This window comes from Oryctolagus cuniculus, chromosome 3 (assembly GCF_051225735.1).
Source record: "Oryctolagus cuniculus isolate XC-2025 breed Fujian yellow rabbit chromosome 3, ASM5122573v1, whole genome shotgun sequence".
Taxonomy (NCBI): Eukaryota; Metazoa; Chordata; class Mammalia; order Lagomorpha; family Leporidae; genus Oryctolagus; species Oryctolagus cuniculus.
Genome location: NC_142869.1, coordinates 79305333 through 79317829, shown reverse-complemented (window position 1 = coordinate 79317829; position 12497 = coordinate 79305333). Strand labels below are relative to the sequence as shown.

Below are 12497 nucleotides of genomic sequence, written 5' to 3'. Positions count from 1 at the left end.
TATATCAGTAGTTTTTAGTTCTTAAGAACAAAAAAATGAAAAGACACTGGGAACGACCCCAAACATGTAGCATCAGAACTGTCTGAAGCTATTGCTCTCATATATTTTTATACAGTTACCCTTTGTTATTGCTCAGGAAAGGACCAGAATGGATCACACTAATCTGCTCACAAATGCACAGGAGAAATGCAGACATACTAAGGATCTTACAGACTAGAAGACAGTTACAGTGCTTATCAGATTAGAGCCAGCTTATTGAACTTTTACGAGTTCTGAGACTGTTATATATTTTAGTACTTTGCACTGCTCTTTCATGGCATCTACTGCAGGCATAGCTGTAGAGTTACCATGGTTTGATGGATGCCCCCTCAGTGGAAAGCTCCATGGGGGCCTAAGCCATTATTTCTGTATGCACAGTACTGAGCAAGGTGCCTGGCACAGGAGAGGAGTCTGATAACCATTTGTTAAATACCAAATGTGAAAGGAAGAGAGGAGGGAAAACAAACAAATAACTTGCCCCCTAAAGTCATTATCATGATGCAGACTTTTTTTCCCCACAAAACTCATTCTCATGTTTTATATTAAATATAAAAAAAGAAAAATAAATACAGCATTTGCCTTGAATTTTTTTTTTCTTTTTTTGATAGGCAGAGTGGACAGTGAGAGAGAGACAGAGAGAAAGGTCTTCCTTTGCCGTTGGTTCACCCTCCAATGGCCGCCGCGGCCAGCGCGCTGCGGCCAGCGCACCGCGATGATCCAATGGCAGGAGCCAGGAGCCAGGCGCTTTTCCTGGTCTCCCATGGGGTGCAGGGCCCAAGCACTCCCTGGCCACAGCAGAGGGCTGGCCTGGAAGAGGGGCAACCGGGACAGAATCCGGCGCCCCGACCGGGACTAGAACCCGGTGTGCCGGCGCCACAAGGCGGAGGATTAGTCTAGTGAGCCATGGCGCCAGCTGAGCATTTCCCTTGAATTTTGTCTGCTTTGAAAGCCAGACTTGACAAACTCTAAGCTGATGAGCTATGTCTGGCAATTTTTGGTGAATACCTTCGTCTCAGACACAAGATCATCTCCCAGCCTCGGCTCTGTCTTCAAGTCTTTCTCTGTGATTTAGGAAACAGTCGCCAATCTACAGAGGTGTCAGGTGGCCTACCAAGGAAGTTTATCAAAACATGGAAGTCTCACATTCAGAGAGCAGCCCATGATTTCTGAGGGGCAGTGCAGCTCCTCAACAGAAAAGCAAAAAGTGTCCTCCAGAATTCAAGTTGAGCAGCTTGACTATTCCAGTACATGCACCCTCATGACCTAAAGGGTGATCCAGGACCAATAGCAGCAACTCGTAGGAAAAGTAGGATCTCAGGCCCCACTCGGGAGCTATTGGATCCGAATTTGCAGTGCAGTAAGATCCCATTCTCCAGGTGGTTTATTAAATAGCAAATCCTCAGAAACACTGTATCAAAAAAGCAAACACCTGGGCCAGCATTGTGGCATAGCAGGTAAAGCTGCCCCGCCTGTGACGCTGGCAGTGGTTCCACTCCGCTTCCATTCTAGCTCCCTGCTAATGGCCAGCAGAGGATGGCCCAAGTACTTTGGCCCCTGGTACCCATGTGGTACAAGTGGATGTAACTCCTGGCTCCTGGCTTTAGCCTGGCTCAGCCCTGGCCGTTGTGGCTATCTGATGAGTGAACCAGCAGACAGATCTCTCTATCTCTGCCTCTCCCTCTCTGTCTGTAGCTCTGACTTTCAAATTAAAAAAAAAAAAAAGCAAACACCTACACAAGCTAAAATGTAAGCAAACCATAAAAAATATTGGTACTATGTGTGACAAATGATTGCTGTATGTTTAGAGAGTTCATAGAAGCCAACAAGAATATAAATAGCCTGATGGGAAAATGAGTAAGTAATCAACCGCACAGTCACAAAGTTAATGAATGTGGAAAAACATTTCAATAGAAACAAAAAAAATTCAAATAACAAAATAGCATTTTATAACCATCTAATTAGCAAATATTGAAAATGATGTTAGGACTTAAACAAGAAAATTCAGGGAAAAACCATTCTCCCTTACTGTTGGAGAACACATTAATTCACTCTAGTTACAAGTTCCTGGAGTGAAATTTGACATTAAGTATCAAATGTGCTAAAATTGTATAAATCAGACATTCTAATCATGTAGTATTTTTAAGAAGTAACTGTGACATACATATGAGAGCTAGCAATGCATTATTTATGATGTAGTGATTGAGAAAATCCTAAATGTTCAATAATTGGTTAATTAATTATACTGAATTCAAATGCTATTATTTACTATTATTTACTTAATTATTTACTATTATTATAGGACTATTATTTAATCATTAAAAACCATGCTGTAGGAGGTGGGCATTGTGGCCCAGTTGGTTATACTGCCACTTGGAATGCAGGCATCTCACATCTGAGTTCCACTTGGAGTCCCAGCTACCCCACTACCAATCTAGCTCTCTGCTGTTGTGCCTGGGAAGCAGTGGATAATGGCTCAAGTGCTTAGGCTCCTGCCACTTGAACAGAGTTCCTGGCTCCTGGCTTTGGTACATCCCTGGCTGTTGTGGGCATCTGGGGAGTGAACCAGTAAATGGGAGATCTCTCTCTCTCTCTGTCTCTGTCTCTTTTTCCCTCTATCTTTCTCTTTCTGTCATGCTGTCTTTCAAGAAGATCAAAATAAACAAAAAAGAGATTGTTTTAAATCCTGTGAAATGATAGCTAATGACTATCCATTGTAAATATACATCTTAGCATGTAAAAAGACATAGGCTGGCGCCGAGGCTCAATAGGCTAATCCTCCGCCTTGTGGCACCAGAACACCGGGTCCTAGTCCCGGTCAGGGTTCCCGGATTCTGTCCCGGTTGCCCCTCTTGCAGGCCAGCTCTCTGCTGTGGCCAGGGAGTACAGTGGAGGATGGCCCAAGTACTTGGGCCCTGTACCCCATGGGAGACCAGGATAAGTACCTGGCTCCTGCCATCGGATCAGCGCGGTGCGCCGGCCGGAGCGCACCGGCCGTGGAGGCCATTGGAGGGTGAACCAATGGCAAAGGAACCTTTCTCTCTGTCTCTCTCTCTTACTGTCCACTCTGCCTGTCAAAAAAAAAAAAAGACAGATACCCCAATATCATGTGCACTATGTATAAGCTCTGTAGGAATATGGGTGACTTCTTTGCGTGTATACATGCATCTGAAATCTCCTTCAATGGAGATTTAATACTTTTCTGAGTAGAAAGTAATAAACTTTGCAGTGATGTCCTGGAATTAGTTTATACTGGCTCACAGGAGCCAATTGTTGAATTTTCAGAGCCAGTTGTTAAATAGCTATTTCTTAAAAATCTAAATTAGGAGTCTGCATTGTGGCACAGCAAGTTAAGCTGCTATCCAGGATACCAGCATCCCACAGTGAAGCAAAAGTTCATGTTCAGGCTGCTCCACTTCTGATCCAGCTCCCTGCTAATGTGCCTGTGGAAGTAGTGGAAGATGGCTCAAGTGCTTGGGCCCCTGCCACCCAAATAGGAGACTCTGATGGAGCTCCAGACTCCTGGCTTTGGTCTGACCCAGCCTTAACCTTTGCTGCCATTTAAGGGTGAACCTAGCAGATGGAAGATCTCTCTGTCTCTGTCTCTCTCTGCAGTTGCCTTTCAGATACAGAAATCTTTTGAACAACTAAATTACATAAGCTTATAACAAAGTAAATCATATCAAAATGATGGTAATAAACATAGAACTTGTGACTTCCTGGTCATTTTATTCATCCACTCTTATCTGCCATCTTGAGGCTATACAGACCTCTGGTATCTGAATGGGGGAATTACTATACAACGGTGTGCTACTGCACCTCCCTTCCCAGCCTTGTCTCCTGTGACCTTATTTTGGAAGCTTGAAATAAGCCTTTGTGGGAGTACTTACACCACAGAGACTGGCACATGCTATCACTCGAGACTTTTTTCCTTTTCCCTAATGTCAGTCCATTTGTGTTGCTGTAATGAAATATTTGAGACTGGGTAACTTTATAAAGAAAAGAGGTTCATTTAGCTCACAGCTGTAGAGTTTCAAGGCTCTGCATCTGGTGACAGCTTTCTTGCTGGAAGAGTCTAAGACAGGCCAGAGTATCTCATGGTAAGAGACCCTGTGTGTGTGTGTGTGTGTTTGTGTGTACACATGTGTGCCTCCCCTGGTCTCTCTTCTTAAGGAACCACAGTGTTCAAAACCCATCCTGATGAACCTCATCACCACCGCCACCCAAAATGCCCTGTCTCCAAACACCACAGTCAGATCAGGTTTCCACCCTCTTAAGATTTCACTGTGAGTGTGAAATGTCATCGTGTCAACCCTTGGGAAGCCCACCCAGAAAGCATGGCAGCCAGACAGCACAGCACAGACTTCAAGCAACTATTTCTCGTGGAAATGTGGTCCTTGGGGAGGCAAATGGAAAGGAAGATTCTCCAGCCATAAACAAATTAGAGAGAGGGATATAATTAAATTAGTTGCGTTCTTCCAGGGCAATTTCAGTATCTGAAAGGTAAACATTATGGCCTGTTGTTCTCACACCAATTCAAGCCAGCCTTAATTCAGCATTTGTTTTGTCTTCCATTTTGTAGCCTCGGTTTTTCTCTCTGTAACTCCACTAAACCACTCGGAACATTCTAGTTTGTCAAACAGTTGAAAAAATAATGACCCCATTTAACTTTTAGGGTTTGGGGTGAATTAAACTGAATAATTTATTTGAAAGCACTTTGGAAACCATGGAAACAGGGTATACCTTTTGACACTTATCACATTGGAATGACCATGGATTTTTTTTTGTAACGTAAAATTGGAAGAAAAGTGTTCATATTTATAATACATTGATATTGTATTTACTTAAAAAATTTGGTCAAGGGGGAATCATTTCAATTTAATCACTTATAAACATATTATTTTTAATAAAAGTGCTCACAAACCCCAATGCCCAAATTTTCTCTTTGTTTATTAGGTTGTGAAACCCTCAGTACACTAATGGAATTTTTTAGAAGTAGCAATTGTATATATAAAGTTTGTACATGATCCAAATACCTGAAACTACAGAAGAATCTGCAAAAGATGACTCTGATGAATTGTTCTCCATGTCCCATCCCTCTTTCTCTGGACTTGGCTGATCTGCGGTTGAATAAAGCAGCTCTTGAACTTCAGGACCATCTTCTTGTGATACATTTTCAGCCTCTGTGAGTAAAAGTTTAGAATGTACATGATAGTGTTAGGCAAGTTTTTTATACAGTGAGCATAACTGTTACTGTAATTTTTAGAACAAAATGAGAGTAGTAAACAGAGGTTACCTGAATATGCTTAAACAATTTGAAATATGAACAGAGTATAAATTTTTTTGCAATGACTGGTTTTGTACAATATGAAAGCTTTTGTTGTTTTTTTTTTAAAAAAAACAAGGATCCTCATTAGAAATTTGTTTTAATAAATATTAATACTTTGAAGTTTTGAAAGATTTAGAATGTTTTTTGTTATGACATGGTATATTTATATTAAATATGGACATAGTGAATAATTCCTTGTAATCATTTAATTTAATCTAAAAAGAAAATAATTAAGTATAATGTTAAACACAAAGACAGGGAGATGATTTCCTGTCTGACCATGACCTTTAAGGAGTAAGTCACTTACTCAGTTACACAAAGCCACATCTGAGCCTGAACTAATGAAAATGCAGAGTTGGAAGTTTCCCTTTAGTCTGTGCTCATGCCATTTTGTTCACTCACTGTATGTTCTACACGAGAGGTACATCTGCTTTAATGTCAGCCTAAATTCACGTATTTTGCATTCTTGGAATTATTTTAATTGAATGAAATATTTGTATCCTTCTTTTCTCCTTTTTTTCCATTCCTCTTTTCTGGCTTCATTCCTTTAGCCGATGTGTAGTGACTGTTTTCTTAAGGGCTCATGTGTGACACAAAGGAAAACACAAGTTCCTGGTCCTTCTCCTAAGGCTGCAATCTGTCAGAGAAGACTGCTGCCATAGAGACACACAGCATCATTTCAGAGGAGCTCACCTTCATGCATCAGGGGAAAAGATGTCCAACTGCGTGTGGAGAATTTCCTGAAGAAAACTCTTGTGACTTTAGACAACAATCCAAGTTGGCTGTGTTTTCGGCCAGATATTATGCATGTTTGGGGTTTATGATTATAACAGCCCATTTAATTTTGTGCTCACCTTAGAACACTTTACATACATTAAATAATCCAATCTTGAAAATAATTCTAAAGGATAAGTGATATTATTACTTGTATTTCACAGAAAGGGAAACAGGCACAGAGGGAAAGCATCTGGCCAACAGTCTCAATCTTGGGAAGAACCGGGATTAAGTAAGTCCAAGAAGTCAGAGTCCTGGCTTCTACATTAGTTCCCTGATGCTGCCATAGTGACATGCAGTAGAATGGGCAGCTTGCACCTGAGAAATTTATTTTTTCACAGTTCTGAACCCAGAAAGTCCCAGCTCAATGTGCCAGCGGGTTGAAGCCTGGTGAGGTCTCTCTTCTTGGTTGCAAACACCTGTCATCTCACTGTGGACCCTCACGTGATGAAAACAAAGAGATGTTTCTATCTCTTCCTCTTCTCATAAAACCTCAATCCTATGACTTCATTTAACTTTACTTATTTCCTCAAGACACTATCTCCAGACACAACATCCTTGAGGGCTAGGGCTCCAACATATGATGTTTAGGAGACACAATTCTATCTATTATATTTTACTCCTGCACTCTCCAAATGAATATCTCATAGCAAAATATATTAATTACATTTTCACAGTCCCAAATATGCTAATTTATTTCATCATCAACTGTGGAGTCTGGAGTCCAAAGTCTCATCTAAACATTATCCAGGTCAGGTATGGGTTAGGCTGGAGGTATGAATCATGCTGAGGCCAATTCTCCAGCTGTGCACTTGTGAAACCAGACAAGCTATGGATTCCTGAATATATCCCAAGAGGGAGAATTAAGAGGGAAGGAACAAGTGGTGGGTTCTCAAGCAAGTTCCAAACCTAGCAGGGAAAATCCCAACAGGTTTGAGACTGCAGACTCTTTGTGTTGGGTTTGTTACTCTGCTCTGTAGCTTCACTGGGATGGCAGATTCACCCTAGGGCCCTGTAGGGCAGCACCCTAGCATGCAGTTCTCGGTGAGGGTGTCTCTGCTTCTAAGGTACTAGGCAGGGTCATTCCAGCCCATAGTACCCAGAAAGGCAGCTCAAACCTTGAAACTGATATGGAAATAGCCTTGTCCCTGAGCCTGAGGTAGGAGTGGCAGCCCTACAATTGCTGAATTGTCGTTGAGGTCACTCTTTCCTTGTTCACAGCCAGATATCTTTACGTTTTCATTCAGCAGAATTCAAGAAGTCCAACAGTTTTTCTTCATTCCATCCTGCATTCCCTGTTACCTTTATTTAAAAATGGCAGTGCCTTTGCTGGATATTCCTATCTATTCCTGACTGTTGCTGAACTGGCTGATTAAGTTCATGATCTCTTTTTCAAATGGTTGTGCAGCCACTCACAGCACTATCTGCAGAACACATTTTCTCCATTTCTTCCTTTTTTAAAAAATATGGGATAGGCTGGGAATTTTCCAAGTCCTCAAATTCTGAATTCTTTTGCTTAACAATTCTTTCTTTAATTCATTTTCTTTCTTTTGCATTTTGCCATAAGGAGCCAGGGGAAACAGCCTCTCTTTCAACAGTTTGCTCAGAAATCACTTAAGCTAAATATCCACATTCATCACTCGTAAGGTCTGTGTTCTACAAAATACTAGAACACCATCCACCATGTTCTTTGCCAGCATGTCAGTTTCTACTCACTGCCCAGTTCTAAAGCCACTTTTACATGTTTGGGTTTTGTTCCAGCAGAACCCTACTTTTTGGTACCAAATTTCATACTGGTCAGCTCAGGCCACTACTGGGTGACTTAAGCAACAAAAATTTCCTCACAGCTTTGGAGACTGGAAGTCCAAGGTCAAGATGCCAGCTAAGACAAAGTCTAGAGATGGTTTTCTCTCCTGGAATTGAGTAAATTGGTCGCCTTCTCACAGTGTGCTCACATGATGGAGTCAGAGTGAACTCTCTCTCTCTCTCTCTCTCTCTCTCTCTGTCTGTCTTTTCTTTCCTCCTCCCTCCCTCTCTCCCTCTTCTTGTAAAGTAGCAGTCCTATTGGATATAATTCCCTCCAAAGACCTTATTTCCAGATATAGTCATATTGAGGGTTAATGGTTCAAGCTATGAGTTTTGAGGAGATACAGTTCAGGCCACAGCAATTCCTAATCACTGAACAAAGATAATTATATTATCACCAAGGCCTGCTGGAAAAGTGCTCAGACTGCTATTACTCAGATGTATACTTCAACAAACAGTACTCATACTTAAATCATTGACTCCCTGCTTGACTGTCCTGAAGATATGAAAATTATGTCCCGTTGATTTGGAATGAGTTGGTCAGGAGTGAGCTGGAATGCAGGAAGGACGGGTAGGAGAGTCCCAGAACACTGAAGGGAAGAAGAGAGGCAAGCCCAGTTATCTTCTTAGAGTTCTGTCTATGAAATACATGAAGTCTGCTTTCTTTATGTTAATAAACATCAGAGAAAAAAGAACACTGAGTTCCAGACATGGTTGGCATTTTCCATCCAACCTTTAAAGAAAACCTAGAGGCTCATTTCTACTCTGCTCACTGCTCTCACAAAAGCCCACAGGGCTGAGTCAGCATTCATGACCACTCACTTTGGTTAAGAAGGGGAGAAGCCCCAAATGAGGCAGCTCTGCCCCATGGGACCAGGGAGACAGAGAAAGATAATGCTACTGCTTTTATTTCCACAGGCTTTACCCACTTTTAGAGTGCTTCTCTCTAGCCAGCCAGTACATGAGGAGTCTTCACGAAGTTCATTGCAAGTGCACATTATGGAAAAAACTATGTGGGGATTTCAAAATATTTTTGCAAAAAGATAAATTTATTTTTCTGTCTTGAAAACCATTTATTTATTTATTTATTTACAGAGATACAGAGGGAGAGTGATAACTCCCATCTGCATCTGCTAGTACATTCCTCAAATACACACAGTGGTCAGGTGAAAACAAGGAACCAAGAACTTAATACCGGTCTCTCACATGGGTGGCATGGACCCAACTACTTGAGCCATCACAGACAACTCCCAGCTTTGCAGTAGTAGGAAGCTGGAATCAGGAACAGAGATAGGACCTCAATCCAGATATCATAAGGATGCAGCCATATTAACACGTCTTAATTTCTAGGTCAAACACTGCCCCTCCGCTAGCCTAATTTATCTTTCTTTGTTCTTTTCCATAAACTTTCAAAAGTACCTTCAGATGTAGTTGTGCTGGGAAAATTTGGATAAACTAGTTCCCAAGTAATTTTTAAATAGATACACAGTGACCTAACCATAATGCAAAATTATAGAAATTATAAGTAAAGTAAAAAGGAAGGCGTGTAAATACTTTGCACATGTTCTAAGAAATGTCATAATACAGGCATTACATGAGATTTGCTCTTTCCTGAACAATCATGCCAATAGACACTTTCCTAAACAACTTACCCAAAGGTAAAATGGCAGGTACTCTCTAACTTTGGGGGTGGGCATAACAAAGTTTTGTGTTACGTGAAAAGTTGCCTTCTAACGTCTATTGATACAGTGAGGCCAAAATGATCTGGAAAACAAAACACCTAAAATGCAGTCATTTCCCTTTGAAATGTAAGTCTTAGAGTGTTTGTGAAGGACAGTAATAGTCCCAGGAAGTCTCTAAAAAGAACTTACCATAAAAGGGGGCGGTTTGGGGTGGGGCCCAGACTCATCCTTGACTTGTGCAGGAGAGATGTGACTGGAAGTGCCCTTAGACTCAGCAAACCAACATTAAAATTAAGCTGTGGGGAAATGCCTCGGCAATAATACCTGACTGCAAAATATCTTCTCTTGATGTTGCAAGCACATGGTACTACTTGTGATGGGGAAGAGCTTTTTTTCTGCAATAGTGATAAGCCCTGGGACTTGTAGGGGACAGACCATGGAAGATCATGGAATCATCCCCTGACTTTTGAAAGCTGGATTGTCACCTTTGGTTTGATAGGCTCCCTGACTTCTTGAATAACTCCAGAGAGAAGGGAGAGCCGTAACGTCTCCTTGAGCTTTCTACTTCATCGCAATCTTGAGCATCTGGCACTGCACAGCATTTGTTCTGAGTGAAGAAGCAGGGCCTTGCCCCGCCATCTTGTTTGAAGTATACTCCTCAGAGTTGATTTAATATCATTTTACAATTATCTAGGGTTTTCAAATAATTAATAATGTAATATTTGACTGACTGTGTCTATTTCTCTAGTGTAAAACATTTTTTAACAATGTGTGTGTGTCTGTCTATGTATACACAAACACATATACGGAGTACCTCAAAAATTACTAAAATGGAATTAAAAGAAATTTAATTTATTGCAAAAATTTTCCACTTTTTCAGAATATGCATTTTCCATGAACTATTTGAAGATTGTGTGTAGTGTGTACCCACAGAGAAAATGGTGGCAGAAGCAGTGGAAGTTGCTGGTGGAAAGTTCATGGAATTCGTCTGACTTTTAAAAGCTCCATTGACCAGCTTTAAATGGGTAACCCCACAAATATCTATTTTTAAGCATACTTCAAATAATTTGTAGAAAACAGGAATTAAAAGATGTTTATTTTCATACAAAACAATTGTGAAATCCATGCACTGTTTTCTCATACTGTGCATTTGCATGAACTTTTTGAAGTATCTTATTATTTAAATACTTCTGTATTTAAAACTGCTGGACAAAAATAAAAGTATTTCATAAAATAATATATCAAAAACAACATGGTATTTCTCTAACAGTTCAGTAATTTTGCTTCATGGCTCAGATTTATTTTTATGTCACCTATGACTATCAATTTTTACATTGCATATATAATTTAGAAAATTTTGTTCTGGACCTCATTCTATTGGAAAGTATGATTTATGGGAAGAGGGACTTTGTATATCTCATTTAATTCCATATTCCCAGCACCTAGAACAATACCTGGAAATCTGGAATTCACTATTTGTTTATTGAATAACTGATTAAATGAAAAGAGAAATAAATCACTTGGCAGTGATTACAATGAGTATGATTGACTTATTAACCTTTGTAATTATCTTAATACGACAATTTTGAAAATATAGGAAACATACTAAACATACTATAAAAAGTGGTTAGATTAGATTTACAAATAATATATGTGAAAGTGTTATAAGATGTTATTTCTACTACTGTTATTGAATAATTTTTAAAATTAAGTATTGTTGATATATGTTATTAAATACAAGCCTTTCATCAAATCCTTAATACATTTCTTAAAAACTTATAGAAAGGTTCAGAAAGATATGTCGAGTTGTAATGACCAAATAATTATTTTCTTATTTCTTATTATTTCCTGTTATTTATATATATTGAACGTTAAGAATGCCTTGATAAAAACCCAGCAATCATCATGTTTTCAAGACAAGACAGATAGTGGAAAGGGTTTTGGTTGGACTCACAGTCAACTGTCAATATCCTAGCCCAGTTTGCTGAGTGTTGTGATCTTCAAAATGTTAATCTTTTCTAAGGCATCGATTTCCTCATTTGTCTAGGGACAAAACAGATGATCCATCAAATCCCTTACAATTTTACATTTTACTTCTAAAAACCTTGATGTCTGACATTGTGTCTTTTTTAAACTCTCAATCATTAAGTATATCATGCAAAATCTTCTACAGCAAAATTAGAAATACCTGCATTGCTCTCCAAGAACTCGGTGCCTGTTAACTCTTGCGCAAGTTTATCATTTCCTGTTTGACGGAGAACATCCAGAAACGTGGAAAACCAGTTTTCTTTCTGCACAATCCTTTTTAGTAGTTCTCGTACCCCTGACTCATTCCCATTGTTTTCTGCAGCAGAGATCTGTTTTAAGAGAAAAGTATAATTAAAAAAGATGAATATCTTCTGAAAAATTTCAACAAACTATCCTTTAGGGAAATTGAACAATTAAGCGTAAGTATAAAAAAGTGCTTTATATTCAAATTCTAAAGAAAACCACAACATTACTTAAGCAACTTTGAATTCTACCAGGAAAGAAGCATCTCTGAGCCAAGCATCCTTTTAAACATGCACTGTTGTTTGTAAGCCATTGAGATAGCCAAGCCTGACACTGAGGAAATAAAGGTTTTATCTCAGCCAATAAAGGTTTTATCTCAGTCTCAACAAGCGTAGAAGAGAAGGCATCTTTACTCTCTAGACATGTTATGTCTCTTTTCATCCACTTATTTCAGTACACCTAAGGCTCATTGTTTCTATATATGAAAAATCAAATCTTTCTCAGACAACTTCTGTTTCTTCCCTATTACTAATATGAAGTAATTACTACACATTCATATTTTTGCTTAGTTAATATTTTTCTTATTTTATTGATATAAA

General features: G+C 39.5%; 1 protein-coding gene across 2 annotated transcripts in view; it reads right to left on the bottom strand.

Annotated features, from left to right (window-relative positions):
• IFIH1 (interferon induced with helicase C domain 1) overlaps positions 1-12497 on the bottom strand; it is a 57267-nt gene that overhangs the window by 36731 nt on the left and 8039 nt on the right. Inside the window, exons 2-3 of one of the 2 annotated variants that reach the window (XM_002712221.6) lie at positions 11816-11984; positions 5073-5219 (exon numbers count right to left, since the gene is read on the bottom strand). In XM_002712221.6, the coding sequence (XP_002712267.3) occupies positions 5073-5219; positions 11816-11984 (316 nt within the window). Of the gene's footprint in view, positions 1-5072; positions 5220-11581; positions 11663-11815; positions 11985-12497 lie in introns of those variants that run through there. The other variant, XM_089329115.1, reaches the window with a different exon arrangement.